The sequence below is a fragment of the Heterodontus francisci genome, chromosome 8 (genome assembly GCF_036365525.1).
Source record: "Heterodontus francisci isolate sHetFra1 chromosome 8, sHetFra1.hap1, whole genome shotgun sequence".
NCBI lineage: Eukaryota > Metazoa > Chordata > Chondrichthyes > Heterodontiformes > Heterodontidae > Heterodontus > Heterodontus francisci.
Genome location: NC_090378.1, coordinates 95,189,588 through 95,214,089, shown reverse-complemented (window position 1 = coordinate 95,214,089; position 24,502 = coordinate 95,189,588). Strand labels below are relative to the sequence as shown.

The 24,502-nt window shown below is 44.2% G+C and overlaps 1 protein-coding gene across 2 annotated transcripts in view; it reads right to left on the bottom strand.

The window, feature by feature from the left end:
* Nucleotides 1-1,575: 1,575 nt before the first annotated feature.
* The window catches only part of uck2a (uridine-cytidine kinase 2a), a 115,557-nt gene continuing 92,630 nt past the window's right edge, over nucleotides 1,576-24,502 (bottom strand). For both annotated transcript variants that reach the window (XR_010975562.1, XM_068037773.1), the window contains one exon: nucleotides 1,576-1,989. Coding sequence is in view for 1 of the 2 variants with exons in the window: in XM_068037773.1 (XP_067893874.1) it covers nucleotides 1,970-1,989 (20 nt within the window). In the remaining variant the exon portion in view is untranslated. The remainder of the gene's footprint in view (nucleotides 1,990-24,502) is intronic.

Below are 24,502 nucleotides of genomic sequence, written 5' to 3'. Positions count from 1 at the left end.
CTCTTACCAATCTTGGAAGCAAAAAGAGCTTTTTTTAAACATTATACCCAGCAGGAGACATCTCACTTTCAGTGATATTTTCCCTCTCCTGTGGAGAGTCACCATTTCAGGACTGTATACGTAGCAGGATGCTGCTCAGCTTACATCCATTACAAGATCATATGTACCGCCATGTAGTAGGCTTGTCAGCAAAGTTGAAGTCCGTGGAATAAAAGGGACAGTGGCAGCATGGATATGAAGTTGGATGAGTGACAGGAAACGGAGAGTAGTGGTGAACGGTTATTTTTTGGACTGGTGGAAGATATACAGTGGAGTTCCCCAGGGGTTGGTACTAGGATCACTGCTTTTCTTGATCTATATTAATGCCCTCAACTTGGATGTGTAGGGCACAATTTTGAAATTTGCAGATGACACAAATCTTGGAAGTATTGTGAACTGTGAGATTAGTGAGAGACTTTAGGGATATAGACAGGCTGGTGGAATGGGCAGACATGTGGCAGATGAAATTTAATGCAGATATGAGAGAAGTGATATATTTTGGTAGGAAGAACAAGGAGAAGCAGCAGTGGCAGATATGGAAGTCCCATTGTGTTTAGTTCCGCTGGTGAAATCATCAAAATTGACAAGAATTGACCCTTGTTGGAAGCTATAGTTTTAAATAGTAAAATATTAAGACTGTCAAAATTAGGCAGTTAAACATCAACGTGACAAATTGGGCCACAATAAATCCAATAAGAAATTCAGGAGTAACTTCTTTTTCCAGAGAGTAGTTAGAATGGGGATTTTGCTAACAAAGGGAGTGGTTGAGGCAATTAGCAACGATGCATTTACAGGGAAGCTAGTTACGTACATGAGGGAGAAAATAGAAGGAATTTCTAATAGGAAGAAATGAAGTAGGGTAGGAGGAGGCACTGGCATCGACCAGTTGGGCCGAATGGCCTATTTCTGTGGTGTAAATTCTATATAATTGTAGTATATGTAAAACCAATACCCACTTCTCTCTCTCTCACACACACACACACACAAGCATACACAGATATAAACACACACTCACACACACAATAAAGGATTATAACACCCTGGAGGGTTATAATTCATAGCTGACAAACCAGCAGCCTCCTAATATGCTCGTTCTCGGATGCTGCCATATGGCTTTGTTATTACCATACTGAATTTCATTTACGTGCAGACTTTCTCACTGATTCAATATGCAGATGGTGTCTGTAACATGCTCGACAATAAATACCCTGTCTGCTCTGCTAGTGAGGTTGCGCTCTCTCCCATTTGAAAAATGGCATGTATCACAACATAATGCTCCATCGTAATGGGCTGACATTTCAATGTCACTGATTTTCAGAGTCAAACCTCGTCAGCTCTGTATGTCTGTGAGGCTGAAAAGCCTTCCTGTCCAATAAGCCAAACCATTTACAAAAATAATTAGAACCTTTCAGCTCTATTTCATTTTCTATAAGATGTGATACTTTTGACATATCCCAATTTTCAGCTATGTACTATATCAGGCTAGTCAAACAATATTGAAAATTACATTTGAAATATCATTCTCAAGATGGTCTTTATTTTAAATCTCAGCACATATAAGGATCATTTCGCCTTCATTATTTAACTGTTTTCAGCTGGGCAATGTTACTATGTCCATGTCTGTGGAGGGTTAGAATGATAGATATAGCTTGTGGACAGTGCATTGCAGGATCTTGTCATGAAGGTGGATGAAATTATGAATTCTGCAAATACCAATTAGTAGCCTGGAAGTTCCCACTAAATCAAGAGGAAAGAGAGTGCACACTAGATTTTTCTGCAAGTTTTCAGTTAGAGACGCTGCATCGCTGATATTCCCCCAGGGGCTTCGCCTGCTGATGGTTCACTGATCCCTGCCAAGAAGCCTGTAGGTTGATGTTGCACTATCGATCCTGGTTGCTGCATGTTACCGCTTAGAATTTTGTTATATAATTCAGATCTTGTACGTGTCCTCTAAAAAGCAGAAACAAAAAGGCGGGTAAAAAATATATCAGTCAAAAATTATTATTATGATGATTAGGGGCGGGGCAGTGCAATGACATGGAATGTTGAATGACACCGAGCGCAGATGGGCGTAGGATTGAGTCCTGCAGCACCTTGGCTGGAGTCCCACTCAGAGCCACAAAGAGCAGGATGTTAGGCAGAAGAAGCTGAATCCCCAAATGGGAGGGAAAAAAACATTGGAGAGGAGTGTCATGCCTGGTGACAGGGCTATTGGCCCGGATCAAGTTCCAACATGGCCATCCACAGTTGTCATGGTGTTTTACCATTACAGGGCACCAGAGTCAGGGGAACAGATGTTTTGTCCGCCTCCCTTATTGAAATAATTACTTTCCCTGCACAGTCAGGACTGAGCTGTGTTACTTAGGTTTGCAAAATTAGAACAGAAAAATACTTACTGAGGCAGATGTCTCAATGTCTCTGCTAGGCAAAAAAAGGGATAAAAATACAGGGGATGAAAGAAGTCAAGAACTGGTACGTTTGCTTATTTTGAAATATTTTAGAGGAAAACTGCTGCTTTGAAAACAGTTTAGATTGCAGTTACTACTTGACAGGTATAGGTTTCAGCTGATATTATTGAATAGTCAGATGTAAATTACCTTTTTTAAACATCAGAGAGGCTTTCATTTTTTATCTGGTTGACCAAGTACGGGATCAGGAGCCTCCAAGATGTGTGTGGCTATTTTATTCATAAACAGGATGAAACATGGCCCCTAATTGGCTCTGTCACAATTGCTTCAAGACTGATAGTGGCCACTGCAAAGCCCTTTCGCAGAAGTGGGGATAGAGCCAAACAAATTCTGTCAACTAGAATGCCCTCTGCTAGCAGAGCTTTGCAACCCTGAAGATTTGAAAGTCTTCAACTCCTGAGCCAGAGCCTGTGTGGAACAGTAGCAAGGGAAGGTGTAGCAACATGACCAGAAGATGATTCATAAACAACAACAACTTGCATTTATATAGCACCTTTAACATAGGAAAACGTCCCTAGGTGTTTCACGGGAGTTTAATCAATCAGACAAAAATTGACAACAAGCAAAAGAAGGCAACATTCGGACAGGTGACCAAAAGCTTGTCAAAAAGGTGGATTTTAAGGAACATCTTAAAGGAGGAGAGAGAGGTGAAGAGGTGGAGTGACTTATGAAGGAAATTCCAGACCATAGAGTCATGGCTCCATGGTGAAGACTCTATGGTGATGTATTGTTAGTTTTGTATTGGATATTTGGTTTTGGAACTTCACATGGTGGTGAAATTAGGCTTGGTAGCTGTTTTGTGGACACTGTGGCCAGAACTTTACCACCCCCCCACCACCCCGGGTAGCAGGCTGGAGGGGTGCGTAAAATCCGGTGGAATGGTGGGGGCGCCATCCCTGTTGCCTACCTAGTCCCGCTGCTATTTCACCAGTGGCGGGGAGGTGGTGGGCCGCCCTGCCTGCCCTTAAGCCAATTGAAGCCCATAAGTCGCCGATTAAAGGCCACTTAAGGGCGTCTTCCCGCTACCGGTGTTCTTTTACCAGTGGCGGATGGGCACTCAGCCTCTGATTGGCTGGCAGCTCTTGAAGGCGGGACTTCCTGTCTCAGAGGGGCGGAAGCTCTGAATGCAGCCAATTAAGGGTCTGAGCCACGAAAAATACCCGCGTGGCTTGCAGGGCCCAGCGGAAACGGGCTTGTCCCCCAGCTTTCCAGCGGTGGGCGAGGCCACGGCCTCAGCATGAAATTCCGGCCTATGAGTGCCTATAGAGTTCTATGCATGCGCACACTTCTGACATGAAGCATGCTGGATGCCATTGTGGTAAAAGGGTTACAGTACATATACTTAACATCCACCAAAAAATTATGCAGAGCAGGCAAATCATGACATCAACCACTGTGCTCCATGCTCCAGCTAATGCCCCCTCTTAAACTCGTACAGCTGAACACGCGTTAAGCAGTAGGAAGGACCAGCCACCAGCCCTATTTAAAGGGATCATCAACTACCTACAGGCTGGCTGCTGGTAGATTTATTCCGGCTGTTGCTACGATTCTACACACTTTTGGTTCTTTTCATGGTTGTTTCAAATTTCAAAAGTTTACAGGGAGTGGTGTGACGGGTGCTGAAGGACTTTTTGCTGATTTCAAGGCTTCTGCACAAAACAGGTGCTCTCAGACATAGGTGCATTAGTAGGCTTTCCCCTTGGAATTGAGCATGACTGGGAGAGTGAGGAGAGACCACACAGGAAGAGAGAGGAGGAGGGGGGGGGGAGAAGAAGGATTCCACTTCCTCAATGGGCCGCTGTTGTGAGACCACAGGCAATGCATCATGCAGGTCAATACCAGGCAACCTGGCACAGCCATGATGCCTCCATTCTGTGCCAGTCCGCTGTGCCATCTGCATTTCAGCCACCATGGCAAACTAAAGGGTGGCTACTGTGCGACAAGGACTATCCGCTGACAATGTGGCTCATAACTCTGATTTGCAACCCAAGTACACATACGCAGTATAATATACCATGAGAGCATGCTGCCACAAGAAATAGGATAAAGCCGACCATTGGCATCCTGAAATAACGATTCCGCTGCCTGAACCGCTCTGGAGGAGCCCTGCAGGACTCGGCTGAGTGGGTCTCAAGATTTGTTGTAGTCTGTTGCATGGGGTCTGCACAAACTCACCATCCTGTGGGAACAGCCCTTGCCACCACCTATCAGGAGAGAAGCTGAGAGACAGGAGCACGAGGAGGAGGAGGAGCAAGAGGAAGTGAGGTTGCAACCAAGACAGCCTCTTTCTGCCCGGGCTGTACGTGAACAACTAATTCGACTGTGATACCAGTAACCTCAACCCCAATTCCCCATTCAACAACAGTCCCACACTCCTTACCTTCGCTCTGTCATTGACCATCAAATCATCCTCTTGGCCACAATGCAAAAATAAAAGCTAACATGAAATATACATTCCAAACCAAATTTATATGTTATATCATGCCCTATTGCACACAAAAATAAACTAATCATCCTTGTGCATTGCCTTAGAGCCTATCTTCTATGTAGCTTTGCCTGTCCAAGTACCCCTACACATTGCTAACCCAATGGCTGCAATGTGGCTGGTGGAAGGCTGCTGACTTTCGGTGGGAGAGACTGCAGAGAACCTTGGAGAATGAATTCAAGCAGCTCTGTGTCTAGAAGGCCTAGCTGCAGACTGTGCCATCTTGGCATGGGTGGCAGCAGTGTGGGCTGTCTGGCTGACAGGCTGCAAGGGCACTGATGGAGTGGGAGGTGTGGGCTCATGAATCCTGTCATCCTGCAAGACGACAGCAGGTTTGTGCTCCACAGAGAGCCACTGCCACTCCTCCTAGTAATCTGGTGGAGGGCAGATTGCTAGACTGCTGTGATACCTTGCAAGTCCCTTTGAGCACTGGAATCTGCTGCCGTATTGGCAGCAGTCTGAGCTTTCACTGCAGCACTGAGACTTTTGGTGGAAACTGCCTGTGCTGCAATGAAAGCTTAGACATCAGCCATCAGACACTGCATTACATGGTTGGGTCCACAAGTGTGTTGATGCAGCTGGCCATCTCCATGCTGGAGAGGATAAGCTCCAAACTCTGCACAATGCCCTGTGCCAATTTGGTGCTGGACTCCTTCACGCTCCTTACATTGAAGGCAGGCTTTCTGGCAGACTTCCCAATGCACCAAGCAAGTGTGGAAAGCCATCAGACATTTTCTGTAACCTGGTCCATTGAAGTCCTCATCTGAGTCCTCTGCAACACAACTCTTGTGCAACTTGGCTCTCTGACAAGCTGGCACCCACACTATCATTACCCCTGCCCTGTGCCTGATGTTTCACCACCTGCAGATCCCACCTCTACACTATCCTCTAAGATACATGTAGTGCCAGTATCTGAGCGGGTGGCTCTGATTGGGAAATGGTGTGATGGTATGTGTTCATCATCACTGTCTTGTTCTTCCACCAGCACCTGGCCAGGTCGCACTTCGTGGGTATCTAGAAAGAAAAAGGGACAAAGGTAAGGTTGTGGTGTGGGAAGTAGCTTCTCAATTAAAAGAGGTTGTGGGATGAAGGGGAAGTGGGATATGAGAAGGGGATTAAGTATGAGGGTACCATCATATTCAATGGATTCAACCCTGCTGCTGGCCGCATCCTCAGCAGTGGCTCTTTCGATAATGGCCAACACCATCTCCTCCATGGAGGTTAGAATATGCAGGTGCACTTCCCCCACCTTACCCTCCTCTGGTTAGTTCCTGTTGCCTCCGATTGTGTGTCACCTTGTCCTGTGAGAGTGAGAGAAATGTGTCACTGAGTGCGGTATAATATAGTTGGGTGATGTGCCTGTTATGGTTGAATAGCTGATAGTCTGTTCAAGCTGTGAGATGTGGGTGTGAAGCCTGTAGCAGTCCGAGTGTAAGGTGACACATATCAGTGTTAGTGATGAGTTTTGATTGATAGAGATTGTTGGTAGGTTAGTGATGGGGGTGTGGTGCATTGAGCAGTGTCTGAGGCTAGTGGTGCAGTTGGTGAGATCTGACATTTGAAGATGCATTCACTGACCTTGACCACTCGTATGAGGTCATTAAACTTCTTGCGGCTCTGTATCCAGGTCCTTGTGGCTAAATGCCATGGCTTTCTATTCCCACTGCCTTCTCATCATGTGTCTTGAGGGCCTCCTGCTCCACCCTGTGAATATAGGACATCTCATTTCATTTCCACATCCTCCACCAAGACCTCAGAAAACTTTGGTACCCGTGCTCTCCCATGGTCAGCCATAGTTCTTTGTTGCACAGTTTTACTCCGAATAATATCAGCACCTCCAGCAGCACAATGCACCTTCCCTTTAAGACGTGCAGGCTACTTTTAAGTAATGCTAGCAATATTGGTCCACCTGCTGATGTGTGCAGCCAGTGAACATTACGGTTCACGCTGGCTGCACGCAGCAATCATGATAATGACGAGGCAGCATGAAGATGGGGTCCTGCCTACATTACATTAAATGGGTATGGGGTAGCCACACATCACGATCCCCATGCTTGTTTTCAGTGTCTTTGCAAAGCAGGTGTGGAAAGTGTGGTTTTTGTCGAGGTTCATCCCAAGCAGCTCTGTAAGACAGGAGTCTGTACCCTACGGGCTGTTCCCAGGGACGCACACCGAGATAAACATCAACTGTTGCTGGAGGACCATCAATTCAGTAAAAGACACTCTTTGGTCTGCCCAAAATTTGCTGTTTTTTCTGCGCAAAGAGTTGTGCACAACCGAATGTTGCAGACTGGTACATTCCGAGGTCCAGGACTACGTGCTGAGGGATGTACTAAAGCTTGGGGCAGCCGCCGCAAAGGCTCAATGGGGAAAGACCACTGTGTAAGGTCCTCCCACCAAAAAGTGAACTGAGGGGCTGGACCCATGGGAAACCCCTCAGGCTGTATACGCCAAATATGGGTTTGCTGTAAAATGTACATGCCATGTAAAATAGAATGGAAGGGCTATGAGGCAGCTCACTCCTATATTGAAGAAAACTAATTTCCTTTGCACTTTTTGGAATGTCAACTTGGTGCTGTTTTGAACTGTGTTGCAATGTATTTTTTACAGATTTTTATGAATAAAGTATATTTTTGGGAAAAAAAAGTTTTCAGGGGCTATCCAATTTAGCCCCCATAATATTTCCTAAAGACTTAATTACTCTGAATTCAACTTATATTATAGATGTAATTCAATGTCACAGCATTTGAAAGGCGTAAGTGTAGAGGGAGAAATTGCAGTGTAAAGTCCTCCCCTATGGCTTTCCTTCTACCTTAAATAAGACGCATCAAAAAATCCTGTGAATTTACCGCTGATGAATATCAAATCTATGCTTTTAAAATATGTGGAAGCCTGTTGCTGTAGCAACACTCTCCCTTGACTATACTAATGAGATTCCTCCAATCCTCACATCTGGTTCTTGCTGGTCGCTCTGAGAATTCCACTCCCTCTGGTCAACACTACAAAAGATTTTTGGGGTGACAGGATTGCAGAGCCTTGCATCAAGGAGATTAGGAGTCGTGGATAGCACGTTTAGTGAGGTGGTCACACCGCAGGTAATGGCTGCACAGGCAGAAAAGAGATGGGTGACCACCAGATGGAGTAGTAGGCGCAGGCAGGTAGTGCAGGAGTCCCCTGTGGCCATCCTCCTCTCAAACAGATATACCACTTTGGATACTGTTGGGGGGATGACCTCCCAGGGGAAAGCAGCAACAGCCAAGTTCGTGGCACCACGGAGGGCTCTGCTGCACAGCAGGGTAGGAAAAGGGTTGGAAGAGCTATAGTGATAGGGGATTCTATCGTAAGGGGTGCAGATAGGCATTTCTGTGGCCACAAACGAGACTCCAGGATGGTATGTTGCCTCCCTGGTGCTAGGGTCAAGGATGTCTCAGAGTGGCTGCAGGACATTCTGAAAGGGGAGGGTGAGCAGCCAGAGGTCGTGGTCCATATTGGTACTAACGACATAGGCAGGAAGAGAGATGAGGTCCTGCAAGGTGAATATAGGGAGTTAGGCAGAAGGTTAAAAAGCAGGACCTCTAGGGTTGTAATCTCAGGATTAATCCCTGTGCCACATGCTAGTGAGGGTAGGAATAGGAGGATTAGGCAAATGAATGCGTGGCTGAAGAGCTGGTGTAGGTGGGAGGGCTTCAGCTACTTGGATCATTGGGATCTCTTCTGGTGCAGAGGTGACCTGTACAAGAAGGACGGGTTGCATCTAAACTGGAGGGGGACCAATATCCTTGCGGGGTGGTTTGCTAGCACTACTCGGGAGGGTTTAAACTAGTCTAGCAGGGGGGTGGGACCCAAAGTAGTTGTCTCGCAGATGAGATAGTTGAGGCAAATGTAGAGGTTAAAGCAAGCAAGTCCAGTAGGCAGGCCGGGCAGGGGCAAGACAGGGAGCGTGTAAGGTCTGGTAGGCTAAACTGCATTTACTTTAATGCAAGAAGCCTTACAGGTAAGGCAGATGAACTCAGAGCATGGATTGGTACATGGGATTGTGATATTATAGCTATTACGGAAACGTGGTTGAGGGATGGGCAGGACTGGCAGCTCAATGTTCCGGGGTACCGATCCTTCCGGCATGACAGAGGTGGAGGTAAGAGAGGAGGGGGAGTTGCACTATTGATTAGGAAGAACATCACGGCAGTACATAGAGAAGACATCCCGGGGGGAATGTCCAGTGAGGCCATATGGGTAGAACTTAGAAATAAGAAAGGGGTGATCACTTTGATGGGATTATACTATAGGCCCCCCCAATTGTCAGAGGGAAGTGGAGGAGCATATATGTAGGAAAATCACAGATAGGTGTAGGAATTATAGGGTTGTAATAGTAGGTGATTTTAACTTCCCTAATATTGACTGGGACTGCCTTAGTGCTAAGGGATCAGATGGGGAAGAATTTGTTAAGTGTGTCCAGGATAGTTTTCTGAAGCAGTATGTGGATGGCCCTACTCGAGAAGGGGCTACACTCGACCTCCTCTTAGGAAATGAGGATGGGCAGGTGGTTGATGTGTCAGTGGGGGAGCACTTTGGGACCAGTGACCATAACTCTATTAGCTTCAAGATAGTTATGGAAAAGGATAGGACTGGTCCTCAGGTTGAAGTCCTAAATTGGGGGAAGGCTAATTTCGATGGCATCAGACAGGAACTCTCAAAAGTTGAATGGGAGAGGCTGTTTACAGGTAAAGGGGTGTCTAGCAAGTAGGAGGCTTTTAAAAGTGAGATAGGAAGAGTTCAGGGCCAGCATGTTCCTGTTAGATGGAAGGGCAAGGCTGGCAAGTTTAGGGAACCTTGGTTGACAAGGGATATTGAGGGTCTGGTCAGGACAAAGAAGGAGGCATATGTCAGGTATAGGCAGCTGGGATCGAGCGAGTCCCTCGAGGAGTATAGGGGATGTAGGACTACACTTAAGAAGGAAATTAGGAGGACGAAAAGGGGCCATGAGATTTCCCTGGCAGATAAGATAAAGGAGAATCTTAAAAGATTCTATAAGTATATTAAGAGTAAAAGGGTAGCTAGGGAGAGAGTAGATCCCCTTAAGGATCAGTGTGGTAATCTATCTGTGGAGCCACAGGAAATGGACGAGGTCTTAAATGAATATTTCCCGTCCATATTTACCCTGGAGAAGGTCATGGAAGCTAGTGAGTTCAAGGGAGGGAACACCGATATCCTGGAGCATATCAACATTACAAAGGAGGAGGTGTTGAAGGTATTGAAGCGCATTAAGGTGGATAAATCCCCAGGGCCTGACCAGGTGTATTTTAGGATGCTATGGGAAGCAAGGTAGGAGATTACTGGGGCCCTGGCAGAGATTTTTGTATCATTGTCAGTCACGGGTGAGGTACCGGGAGACTGGAGGATAGCTAATGTTGTGCCTTTATTTGAGAAGGGCAGCAGGGATAAGCCAGGGAACTACAGGCCGGTGAGCCTTACATCAGTGGTGGGAAAGTTATTGGAAGGGATCCTGAGAGACAGGATTTATATGCATCTGGAAAGGCATGGTCTGATTAGGGATAGTCAGCATGGCTTTGTGCGTGGGAAATCATGTCTCACAAATTTGATTGAGTTTTTTGAGGAGGTGACCAAGAGGATTGACGTGGGCAGGGCGATGGACGTTGTTTGCATGGACTTTAGCAAGGCCTTTGACAAGGTTCCGCATGGTAGCCTGGTCCAGAAGGTTCAAACACATGGGATCCAGGGTGTGCTAGCAAATTGAATACAAAATTGGCTTGGTGATAGGAGGCAGAGGGTGGTAATGGAGGGTTCTTTTTCAGATTGGAGGCCGGTGACCTGTGATGTGCCGCAGGATTGGTGCTGGGCCCTCTGTTGTTTGTCATATATATTAATGACTTGGATGTAAAAGTAAGGAGCATGATTAGTAAGTTTGCAGATGACACCAAAACCGGTGGTATAGTGGACAGTGAAGAAGGTTGTCTAAGGTTACAACAGGATATAGATCAACTGGGAAAATGGGCAAGAGAGTGGCAAATGGAATTTAATGCAGACAAGTGTGAAGTGATGCATTTTGGGAAGTTAAACCAGGGCAGGACATATACAGTGAATGGCAGGGCCCTGGGGAGTGTTGTTGAGCAGAGAGACCTTGGGGTGCAAGTACATAGTTTCCTGAAAGTGGCAACACAGGTAGACAGGGCGGTGAAGAAGGCGTATGGCATGCTTGCCTTCATTGGCCGAGGCATTGAGTACAAGAGTTGGGGCGTCATGTTACAGTTGTACATAGCGTTGGTTAGGCTACATTTGGAGTACTGTGTGCAGTTCTGGTCGCCGCACTACAGGAAAGATGTGATTAAGCCAGAGAGGGTGCAGAAAAGATTCACAAGGATGTTGCCTGGTTTGGAGGGCTTGAGTTATAAAGAGAGATTGGATAGGCTGGGTTTGTTTTCCCTGGAGCGAAGGAGGCTGAGAGGGGACATGATAGAGGTATATAAAATTATGAGAGGCATAGATAGGGTAGATAGCCAGAGTCTGTTTCCCATGGTAGGGGTGACTAAAACTAGAGGGCATAGATTTAACGTGAGAGGGAGGAGGTTTAAAGGGGATCAAGAGGGTAAATTTCTCACACAAAGAATAGTGGGTATCTGGAATGAGCTGCCTGAAGAGGTGGTGGAGGCAGGAACAGTAGCGACATTTAAGAGGCATCTGGACAGGTACTTGAATGAGCAAGGTATAGAGAGATATGGAATTAATGCAGGCAGATAAGATTCGTACAGATAGGCATTATGGTCGGCATGGACGCGGTGGGCCGAAGGGCCTGTTTCTATGTTGTATGACTCTCTGACTCTAAGGTGTCGCTGATGGGTAGGTGACAAATTAGGAGGAGGCAGGCAGGTAGACATTCTTCAAATAACATGAACATGGGAGGAGTCTCCAGGAAGCTATGGAGAGGAGGGATTTTAAAAATGCCCTAAGCCTAAAAAATGGCTGCCATGGAAACTGAAGCCCTGATTTTAACTGATGAAAATGTCAATGGAGAGTAAAATTGGACTGACTGTAAAACGGGTAACCCACCCAAAACCCCCCCACCTTGTTCCCACCAGGTGGGTTAGGTTAAAATTGTGGCTTAAGCTTCCTGGGGGAATGTACATTCCCAGCATTTATTGTGGATTGCAGTGCACATGCAAGTTCTGGGAATAAAACATTGAAATGCAGATCTTCAGGATCCTTGATTTTTACACTAAATAGAAATTTAAACCTTTTTTCTGATGCAATGCAATTGGGTTTCCAAGAGCTGTACACATCTACTGGACTTTTCAGAAATTTGGTGGAATAAATAATAAACTTAAATCTGAATTGGTTTAAAAGTTACCACTTAGCATGTCATATTACAGCATTTTTTTGACCATTTTTCCACAGAAAGGAATTGATAAAACAATTATTTTAATTGCATGTTATAGCAGTCATGCAAATTAAAAGAAAAGGGGTCTGAGACATAGGTAGTTAAAATGCTGGTAAGATAGCTTTGATGTTCTTTAGGCTGTTAATAAGCAATCCATTATCTTGTCTCAGTAATTGATAATCACCTCACGCTCATTGTGTTTGCAAATTGGTTGCCCTGGGTACTTGTACGGAGTCTGGCAGGCCTTCCTGTTCTGGCATTGCATAATGAGAGATAAAACATCTCAGGACAGACAGAAAAGCAAAGAGTTTTAAAGCAGAATATTGTAGGTAAATCAAGCATCAAATGGCTGCAAGAAAGTTGGAGTGCAGGAGCATAATCAAGAAGTATAGCGTTTAAGTCAAGTAACTTGCCGTTCCTTTATTGATGCTGGGTAAAAAAATCCTGGAACTCCCTCCCTAACAGCACTGTGGGTCTACCTGCACCACATAGACTGCTGTGGTTCAAGGAGGCAGCTCACCATCACCCTCTCAAGGGCATTTAGGGATTGGCAATAAACACTGGCCTTGCCAAAGATGCTCACATCGCATGAACGAAGAAATGAAAGATAACCCAGTGATGTCAGGAAACATGGCATGTTCTTTATTTTGAGTCAATATGCAAAGGTACGTTGTACTATTTGAATTTAGTTAGTCTGATTATAATTGTCATTCTGTATGTTTAACTAATTGTGAAATAAATTAGCTTATCAATTCATATCAGACATCATCTCACTAAATGCTTGTTCCAACTTCGTAAAGATTGAAGAAGTGCACATGAGAAAGATGCCAATATTTTGTTCAGGTCACAAGGGGTACTATTGTTACACTCCTGGGTTACACTATTGTACAAGTAGATATCGGGAAGTGTGAGTCAACTCTCATAGAAGTGAGATGATCAACTTGCTTACATGTGTGACTGAAACCCTTGAATCCAAGAAAGTATCAATGACAGGCCCAGATTTGTAATACCCTCAAACAGTTATGTGGACAGGTTGGTGAAGATGGGTTTGTTCTCATTGGAGAAGAGAAGATTAAGAGGAGATTTGATAGACGTGTTCAAAATCATGAGAGGTCTGGTTACAGTAGATAGGGAGAAACTGTTCCCATTGGTGGAAGGATCCGGAACTAGAGGACACCAATTTAAGGTGATTGGCAAAAGAAGCAATGATGACATGAGGAAAAACGTTTTACGCAGCGAGGGGTTGGGATCTGGAATGCACTGCCTGAGAATGCGGTGGAGGCAGATTCAATCGAAGCCTTCAAAAGAGAATTGGATAATTATCTGAAGAGAACAAATTTGCAGGGCTATGGAGAAAAGGTGGGGGAATGGGACTAGGCGACTTGCTTTTGCAGAGAGCCAGGACAGACACAATGGGCTGAATGGTCTCCTTCTGTGCTATAACTATTCTATGATTCTATGATTTAATGAAGTGTCCAAATGGCATGGTCATCCAATCTTTGAGCAGCTAACAACCCCAAACGGACTTTCAAATGCTGCCGTTTCTTTTCCTCAATTTATTTTCCTTCCCAAAGGTAGCATCTCATGTGAGGTCTCCTTCCATGAGCTTCACAGCTTTCCGATGTGAGTGATAATAGGCTACTCAATGTTGGAGGCAACCCAAACCTGGCCTCACTCAGAGGCTATTCACAAATACTTTTCCAGAATGCAGTCAATGGGTATTAATCACCGGCAAGAACACTGGCTGATTTTTCACCCGTCCTGCCACGGTCAAATGATGTGTCACTACCTCTGAGCTAGATCAGCTAACTCAACACAGGCTATGCAGGGACCTTCTTGGTATGTGTTGAGAGACCAGCTGTATTAGGTCACTTAAAATTTCAAGTGGCATCATGGAGGCCAAGAGGGCAAATTAATAAGCCTCCAGATTCCCACTGAAGTACCCCTTGCTTCAACCTCTCCCACACAGGAACAACAATGCCCAGCTGTGGGCATCTAAGAGATCAGGGAACAGCCATTTTGCATTCCCTATCTTATAAAACCAGTATCAGCAGAAAAGTAAAGCGCCCCTGAAATTAGAAGCAAGGAGCTGAGACCATCTGCTAGATGGGGCATGGATTGGGCAGGGACAAGCAGGTGAATTAATCTGTCAGGACAATTAACAGCATTAGTGGATGAGATCAGATTGTAGAAAGGAGTAGTAGGGGATACGCTTGCATACTTGATGTACACATTGTCTGTAGCACAAAATGCCAATTAAGATCCTGGATAGAATTTTCATGGGGCTTCTCCCGATCTCCTTTGCTAGACGATCATTCAGATTCTGTGGAAATTTCGCTCCACTGCCGGTTATTCCGTTCTAACTGGGAAAACTGATAAGTTTTAGTTTTGTTTTTACCTCATGGAGTAAATGGGCATAGCATCTCCATTACAGTCAGATTACAGTGATTACAGTCCTTGATGCTCTGTTGCAATTGACACCATTCAACGTGAGGGTTTAAAATTTCTCTCCTTCCCCCGCACCCACCCCATTCTTTAAAGCTGCAACTAATGCTTAGGTCCCTTGACTACCAATGTCCCTCCAATACCTCACCCAAGTGACTATTATTCATATGGGAACCTGGACATTGGGTATCAGCAGACCATTAGACATGGGATGTATCACATGAATTTACTTACATAACAACACTCAATGCACTAAAGAAAGGGTAATTAATAGCATCAAGCACTTTGAGTTGTTTCAACATGAAAGGTGTTATATATATTGAAGTCTGTTCTTGCCTTCACCTGGATTCCACAGTTTACAGCAGGTGTCATTGGATAGAAGTTAGAGGCAACAAGGCTAGCTGATTTTCCACAATCTAGCCCAAGGGGCATTGAGACTATTTACAAATAGCCTGTTTAATATATGTTCAGCATAACAACACTTCAAGTAGAAAAAAATGCATATTGCATAGCACCCACCATGAGAAAACTTTAAAGAATTGACTTCTGACTCCCTGTAAAGGCAGCTCTGGTTGTCACATACGGTTTAGAAGATTATAGTTTTGATTCCCAGGTGGTGCTGAGTTAGTGATCTTAGCCACGGTACCAGTCGGGCAATATAATTAGCAACACTGTGAGCTTTGGTGGGGGGGATGGAGAGGGGGTGGAAATTCAACCACAGTTACATGCTGGACCACTATCTGTTGATAAATGTGCTCGCATGGATATTGGGGGTGGACAAGATTGAGTTTGATTGTGATGCCTTCCACAAATGCTCACACATTAAAAAAGGGGACCTAACATTAGAATTTGAATCAAGGTAATTTAAAAGTAATCCCCAGGAGAAAAACTCACATAAGGGGTTGAAAATGTGCACTACAAATGCCCCAGAAGGTCACAGATGCAAAATTAATTAAGGTATTTAAAAGGGTAATGGATACATATTTGGGAAGCAAAGAATGTGAAGGTGCAGGTATTTGGGATTAAAATGATAGTGCTGCCATTGTTAACAAAATGGCCGAGAATTCTCACTGAGTTTACTGAGTTCCAACACGCTTTTTTGAACTATAATTTTACTGCCTTCTACATTTCTGAATCAATAGAGGGATGGAAACTTACTTTGATCAGTTATTCGATTGAGATTATTGCAGCCAATTGCCCTGCAATGGGGCACACCTTACAGAAGTGAACCCCAGCAAGCATTACAGAAGTGAACTCTGCAGGGGGCAATGCTTTCAGGAGCGAAAGGTGAAGAAAAACTGGGGTGAAGGGGATCAAATACATCCTTCGCCTCTAGTGTCAATTTGAGTTGTGATTTATATGTGAAATGGTTCTGTTTCTGACCTTGGCTGTGCTCACCTTGGGAAGTAATGCAATTGTAGAATAATGGAAGAAATAAATTAAGTCAGCCAAACAATTCAAGCGTGTGGCTATTGGATCCTCTGTACTTGGGGAGGAAGACAGCACTGAGGCCAAACAAGTGTCGGAGATGATGCAGCAATTTTCAGCAATGCTCCTTCTGTAGTCCAGGAATATTAGTACCTATATCTCATTGTGTCCAAAAAAACTTCCAGCACAAGGGAAAGTTAAAGAAGTAGCTGCATGCAGGATAAACGCCTGCAATAACTTCAATCAAATAACACATCCAGGTAACTCTGTTCCTCTATATATTCCACAATGTAGAAGTATCCAGCTACTTCATCATTCAGACCATATTCCCATCTACCATTGCTACCTCCACATTATACAATTCAAACTTGGTTACATGCAACTGCACCTGCCATTGTTGTTCTTGCGATTTCTTTTTCTTTCTTCTTCACAGTTCACTATGCTTAATGCCACCTGCAAACTTAGATTAGTTCTCCTTGATCCCAAATCTAGGTAGTTTATGTACCTGGGGTAGATTGTAACTTGGGCCATCCAGTATAAATGGGGAAGTAGTGGCCTGAGAATGGTTTATGCTGGGACTCTAGTGACCATCACCCTTAAAGGGGCCTTCTGCATGGCGGCTGGGGTGGCTGCCTGTTTTCGGTGTTAAGCCCTTGTATTATGCAAATTGGGGTGTTAAGTGCCTGTAGGCAGGCTGTGTATGCCCGACTGTAGTTGCTGTATGGTACAGTGGAAGGGACACTAAAAAAGATAGGTGTAAAATATATTTTTGTGGGGCCAGGTGGAGCAGGAGTGATATCCTGAACTCCACGAGGAATAAAAAGCAAAATACTGCAGATGCTGCAAGTCTGAAATAAAAACAGAGATATTGAAAAACACCCAGTCAGTCTGTTCTGGAGGGAGAAATGTAGAGTTAACATTTTAGGTCGCAAACAACTCTGACAAAAGCTCAGCGGCCTGAAATGTTAACCCTATCCACAAAGTGACAGAAAAGAAATAGCAGAAATTCACCTATATACTTATAGTACAGGTTCAAAATATTTAGAAACAAGAAATGAAAGGAGAGCTTGAAATACCAGTGCATTCAAAACTGGGTGGGAGGGTGAGTTGTGAGGAGGATGCAGAGAGGCTTCAGGGTGATTTGGACAAGTTGAGAGTGGGCTAATGCATGGCAGATGCAGTATAATGTGGGTAAATGTGAAGGTATCCACTTTGGTAGCAAAAACAGGAAGGCAGATTATTATCTGAATAGCTATAAACTGAGAGAGGGGAATATGCAACGAGACCTGGGTGTTCTCGTACACCAGTCGCTGAAGGTAAGCATGCAGGTGCAACAGGCAGTAAAAAAGGCAAATGGTATGTTGGCCTTCATAGCGAAAGGATTCGAGTACAGGAGCAGGGATGTCTTGCTGCAATTATACAGGGCCTTGGTGAGGCCACACCTGGAATATTGTGTGCGGTTTTGGTCTCCTTATCTGAGGAAGGATGTTCTTGCTATGGAGGGAGTGCAGCGAAGGTTTACCAGACTGATTCCTGGGATGGTGGGACTGACGTATGAGGAGAGATTGAGTCGGTTATTTTATTTATTTATTAATTTTTATTTAGAGATACAGCACTGAAACAGGCCCTTCGGCCCACCGAGTCTGTGCCGAACATCAACCACCCATTTATACTAATCCTACACTAATTCCTTATTCCTACCACATCCCCACCTGTCCCTATATTTCCCTACCACCTACCTATACTAGGGGCAATTTATAATGGCCAATTTACCTATCAACCTGCAAGTCTTTGGCATGTGGGAGGAAACCGGAGCACCCGGAGGAAACCCACGCAGACACAGGGAGAACTTGCAAACTCCGCACAGGCAGTACCCAGAATTGAACCCGGGTCACTGGAGCTGTGAGGCTGCGGTGCTAACCACTGCGCCACTGTGCCGCCCTTAGGATTATATTCACTGGAGTTCAGAAGAGTGAGGGGGGGATCTCATAGAAACCTATAAAATTCTAACAGGACTTGACAGGGTAGCTGAAGGAAGGATGTTCCCGATCATGGGGGAGTCCAGAACCAGGGGTCATAGTCTAAGGGTACGAGGTAAACCTTTCAGGACTGAGATGAGGAGAAATTTCTTCACCCAGAGAGTGGTGAGACTGTGGAATTTGCTACCACAGAAAGCAGTTGAGGCCAAAACATTGTATGTTTTCAAGAAGCAGTTAGATATAGCTCTTGGGTCTAAAGGGATTAAAGGGTATGGGGCGAAAGCGGGAACAGGTTACTGAGTTGGATGATCAGCCATGATCATAATGAATGGTGGAGCAAGCTCGAAGTGCTGAATGGCCTACTCCTGCTCCTATTTTCTATGTTTCTATGTTAAACCCTGGGTGCCCATTTTATATGGATATGATTGCAGCATAAGCGCAACAGCAGTGCCAAAAATGGGATTATATGATGCATTTAAATATAATTATAATATTGTCTTGAAGTTCCCATCTCTTATTGGAAGGAACTTCCTGCCCACAGGTCCCACCCAATCAGAAATTGCCGTGCATCTGGCGAGCGCCGACTTATAGATTCACCCCCAACACAATCACCAATGGCATAACTTGTTGAAAGCTGCCTCTTCACAGACCTTTACTATGACTTGCAGTTTTCTTCTAATATTCTTTTCAGCTAGAATATGCCAATTGGTTTTCCTATTGTATAGCATCACCACAAATGATTTTCTATAAATTTTCTAAACCTAAGCACTACAATTTAATTCAAGTCAAGTACAAAGCCATAGATTATACATTACTGCAGAGCATCCTCTGAATAGACTTTATGATTGTAACCTTGTCGTATTTTTATGTCAATTTAGATATGTGACAACTGTCTTCAAGGGTTTAAGGATCACTGGAATAGTCCCCTTCAACATTCAATCAGTTTTACTTTCTTGAGGTTATTATGAGTTACTTCTTGTGCCAAGAATCCATTTATCATGACAGGGTCTTCATTTTTCTTCTCATCCTTGTATTTAGATGGCTCATCATTCATGCTTCATTTGTTTCATATTTGTTCCCATTAAGCTGCAGCTCTCTGGGTAATGCAAAACACTTGTTCTCTTTCCTCACAACATCTTTTTAACAAAGATTATCTTCAACATGATTAATGCAAAATCCCACTCAAATCATGCCATGTTCCAGGATGGGCAATGAATCGGGGTGGAAGCCTTGCTGTCCTATTCTCAGGTTTGTAGTTTGTTTTGACCCACAAATTACAAGGAAAATAATTAATGAATCACCCAAAAGCTCTTTAGTTAAATAAGGACATTTATTCAAGGAAAAGAAGAGAAAGAAAATAAGAAAAATGCTTCTAGATTTAAATGGTAATAGTCTACCTTCTTAGTCTACCTGGCAATAAAATGGCATTCTTACTGTACTCTTAGCAATAAAGATATTCTAGTAATACAAGGCCCAAATATGTGCTAAGTAAACCAAGATACAATCACTGCGAAATGGCCAGCTGTTGTTGGCTGCAACTCTTTCCTTCTGCCGATCAGTTGGGTCCCTTTCTTGTTGACTGCAGCTCCCATTTGACTGCGTGACTGCAATAATGAAGCTACCTGAACAGCTTCTTTTATATCTTTTCCTTTCAATGGTGGACAGGATGTTACATCGCCAAGGCCTCATTGACCTATCGATGATAGCCTTAGATCATGATAACCAATAATATCTCATTTTTGTTTAAAACTTAAAGTTAAAGGCCATGTGACACTGTTCCTCTTACTTAAACTTCCTTTCAGTAAATTCCATCATGTGAAGACTATAGTAACAGTTGATTGGTTGGATAGCTCATGAAAATCTCAACAGTCTAGCTGACAAACTTTCTGATAAGGATTGTTTAGGCCCATTGAGTTCTGTGTAATCTCATCAAGGCCTCATTTACACAGATGCCTCCTTTAGGTACACAATGTTTTTGTTCCTTCTGAATATCACCATCTAGTTTTGCTACTTTGCAACAGTTGAGCAGGTTTTAATTTTAAAATAAGATTTTCCCCATCAGCACTGTTCCCAGCTTTCCAAGGCATGCTGGTTGAATGTCCAGCTTGAAAATTGTGTCAAAAAGGGCTTCTCTTCATTACAGAGAGAATATCCCTTTATTGGAATGCGTGTTAAACAGAAGAAAGAAAGACTTACTTTTATATACTGCTATTCACAATCTCAGGATGTCCCAAAGCAAATTTACAGCCAAATATGTATTTGTGAAGTGTAGTCACTGTTATAATGTAAGAAACATAGCACTCAGTTTGCACACAACAAAAGCCCACCAACAGCAATGAACAGGTTGTTTCTTTAGTGGTGGTGGTTGAGGGATAAACATTGGACAGAAAACTGGGGAGAACTATCCTGCTGTTCTTTGAATAGTGCTATGGGTTCTTTTATCTCCACCTGAGAGGGCAGCTAGGACTTCGGTTTAACATCTCATCCAAAAAACAGCACCTGCTCAGTACTGCATTAGATGTTAGTGTAAAGTTGGTGTTCAACTCTCTGGAGTGGGACATGAACTCACAATCTACAAACTCAGAAGCCAGAGTGCTACCACTGAGCCATAGCTGAGTTGCAATGATGTGTGCTCTGATGCCACTTGTAGCAGGGGTCCTCTGAATATTGGCCAGCATGACATCCTCTGCCATGTAGTTCTGGCTACAATGTCAAAGTCCAGCTGTCTCAACTGTCCATCCTATCCTAGTGCTGATATAATTCTTGAAAGGTACAATAAAAAAATGAAGTCAAATGAGAATGAAGTGAGAAAGCCAAGTCATTACCTGATTGTCCCTTAGTCTGCTGCTTTAAAAAGGGAATTGGTTAATTATATGAAGAGAAAACATTTGCAGAGGTACAGGGAAAGAGCAGGGGAGTGGGACTGGCTGAGTTGCTCTTGCAGAGAGCTGGGACAGACATGATGGGCAGAAGGGCCTTCTTCTGTGCTGCAACCATTCTATGATTCTATGATCTACAACATCCCTTTCCTCTCTAAAGTCCTTGAACATGCTGTTGCCTCCCATATCCATACCTTGTTTCCCAGAACTCCACATTTGTATCCCTCCAAACTGGTTTACATCCCTGTCACAGTACAGAAACTGCTCTTATGAAAGTCACAAATTACATTTTATGCAACTGCAGTAAAGGTAACCTATACCTCCTTGTCTTTCCCGACCTGTCTACAGTCTTTGACACAGTTGACCACACCATCCTCCTTCAATGCCTCTCCACCGTTGTCCAGCTAGGTGGGACTGCACTCACCTGGTTCCCTTCTTATCTATCCAATCCTAGGTAGAAAAAATCACCTGCAATGGGTTCTCTTCCTTCACCCGTACCATTACCTCTGGTGTCATCTGAAAATACAGCATCAGTTTTCTCTAGTACGCTGGTGACATGTTGCTCTACTTGGCTGCTACCTCTTTCGACACTTCCATTATCGCTAAATGCTCAGACTGCCTGTCCAACATTGTCACAAACATCAGAGGTGTGATGATACAACATTCATGGAGTAACTCTGAAGAGTTATGAAAAAACTGACTTTGTCTTTAAAAAGTGAACCTTTGTTTTTATAAAAGTGAACAATGGTCCAAAATGGCCATTGAAGAGAAGGGGATTAACCTTTTGTATATGCAAATAGTCTGACAAAGGACAAATCTTCAAAGCCAAAAGGTGATAATGAAACCCATCTCACTATCCTAAAAACATTCCAGAATTGAATGTCTTCTAAAACAAAGGAGGTGTGAAGTAGCCACATCCTGGGCCATTGTGCGATCACCATGGGGATGAAACCAGAATATCTCCTAACAAGATGTGAGAAGTGACAATTTGACCTTTAAAAAAAGACAGCTAGAAAGAGAGAGAATGACACAGAAGGTGAAGCTACCTGTAACTGTTGGCATTCCAGAAAGCCGGAAAGCACATGCCCTGCTCTAAAAAGTCTAACCTCTACATCGTACAGCAGAGAGAGAGAGCTAGAAGTGACCCACCATCTTCAACAGAACCTTCAATCTAGAGAGAAATCTACAGTCATCACTGGCCTGCAACCCTCTATAACTCGAGTCTCAAGAGAATTCAACAGGTTTATTGTAACTCTTCTCCCCTGCTAAAACTCACCTACCTCTTTCCCTTCTTTGTCTGTTTCTTCGCGTGTGTGTGTGTGTGTGTGTGTGTGTGTGTGTGTGTGTGTGAGAGTGAGAGTGAAAGAGTGTGGTGCATGCGGTTGTGACAATTTTGGGATAAGGTGTGTTCATCAATAAACAATTGACTTTCTGATTTTAAAACCTACAAGAAAACCTGTTGCTGTTTGTTTATTTGAAAAATAAAACACGAAGAGGCTAAACTCTTAATACAAATACACTTGCTGCTTTCCGGTGGGGATTTGAACAATGGGGACCACCCATGTCACACCACATCGCCATAACAGACATCCAGTACAGGATGGGCAGATATTTCTTCCAATTAAATATTGGTAAGACTGAAGCCATTGTCTTTGCCCTCGCCATAAACTCTGTTCCCTAGCCACCGACTCCATCCCTTTCCCTGGCAACTGTCTGAGGCTGAACTAGACGCTTCGCAACCTTGGTGTCATATTTAACCCGAGATGAACTTCCTATGACATATCCTCGCCCATCACTAAGACCTCTAACATTGCCTGGCTCCTTCCCTGCCTCAGCTCATCCTCTGCTGAAAGATTCATCCATGCATTTATTACCTCAAAAATTGACTAATCCAAATTTGTGCCAACCAGCCTCCTACATTCCTCCCTCTGTAAACCTGAGACCATACAAAACTCTGCTGCCCATGTCCTATCTTGATTCAAGTCCCATTCCCCCATCACCCCTTGAGGTCACTGGATGATGATGGGATCCTGACCTGATGTCAATTTGAGTGGATTTAACTCCCCGCATGTACACAAACCCACCTCCCCTTGTCTGGGAAAACTCCCCCCAAGAGGTCAGACATCTGTGCTTCAGTGAGGACGTCCTTGATGAAATCTGTTACCTGCTGCAGCCACAAATACAACCTAGGCGCATGGCAAGGACTGTATTGCCAGTGGCTGTAAAGCTGACCATGCCAATTAACCTTAATGCAGTTTGCCATCCACTGTTGCATCAGGGAGATCACTGGGGCATTCTACTCATTGAAAGCTAACTACATTTCATTCTCTCTTGTCACTGAGAAGCAGGCAGAACATGAACAAGGGGTTGCAAGGTTTACCGTTTCCCCATGGTGCAGGGTGCCATAGACTGTATGCACATCACTCTCAGGATACCACATGTCCATTCTGCCCTGTAGCTGAACTGAAAGGGACTTCACTCCCTCACCATCCAGCTGGTGTGTGACCATACGCAGCGAATGATGCACATCAATGCCTTGTATCCTGGCAGCAGTTATGATGCCTTCATTTTGCTACAGTCCACTGTGCCATCTGCTTTTGAGCCACCACAGCAAGCCAAATGGTGACTACTGGACAACAAGGCCTTTCAGCTGACCACATGGTTGATGACTCCAGTGCATACTGTTGCATATGTGCCTCTATAAACGTCCATGCACTTTAAAATTAATAGATAAGGAAGTAAAGGAACAGAAGAGAGCAATGCATCCCCATTGTAAATGCTCCATGACAGCTGAATAAAATGGGTTCTTTTCTAATCTTTTGAGTGTCAATAATTCATATAGCTATACTTGGAACTCCATGGCAAGGTATTAAAAATATATGAGTTTGCGTTCCAATCTGTCCATAATGCTAATTTGAATCCTTGGTTAACAGGATTTCCAAGCTGATGACACAACCCTGTATTACCTAAACAGCGCATGGCATCTTCTTTGTCATCACTCTTTTCCTCAAATGACCGAAGGCTGCATTAGCACACTGGAGGCAATGCCGAGTTTTATTGTCGATCTCTGCCCTTGCTGAGAGGAGGCTCCCAAGGTACGAGAAGTGATCCACATTGTCCAGTGATTCACCATGGATCTTGATAGTCGGGGGACTGTGTTGTGCTGCGGGAGCAGGCTGGTAGAAGACCTTTGTCTTCTGGATGTTTAGCTTAAGTCCTATTCTTTCATACGCCACAGTGAATGCATCGACGAGGGTTCGAAAATTTCAAATCTGGCATCGAGCTCATGGTCTACAGAGCTCTAATGTTACCTGCCCTCTTGTATGCGTTGGAAACATGGATACTGTACAGCAGACGTCTCAAAGCTCTGGGGAGATATCACCAGA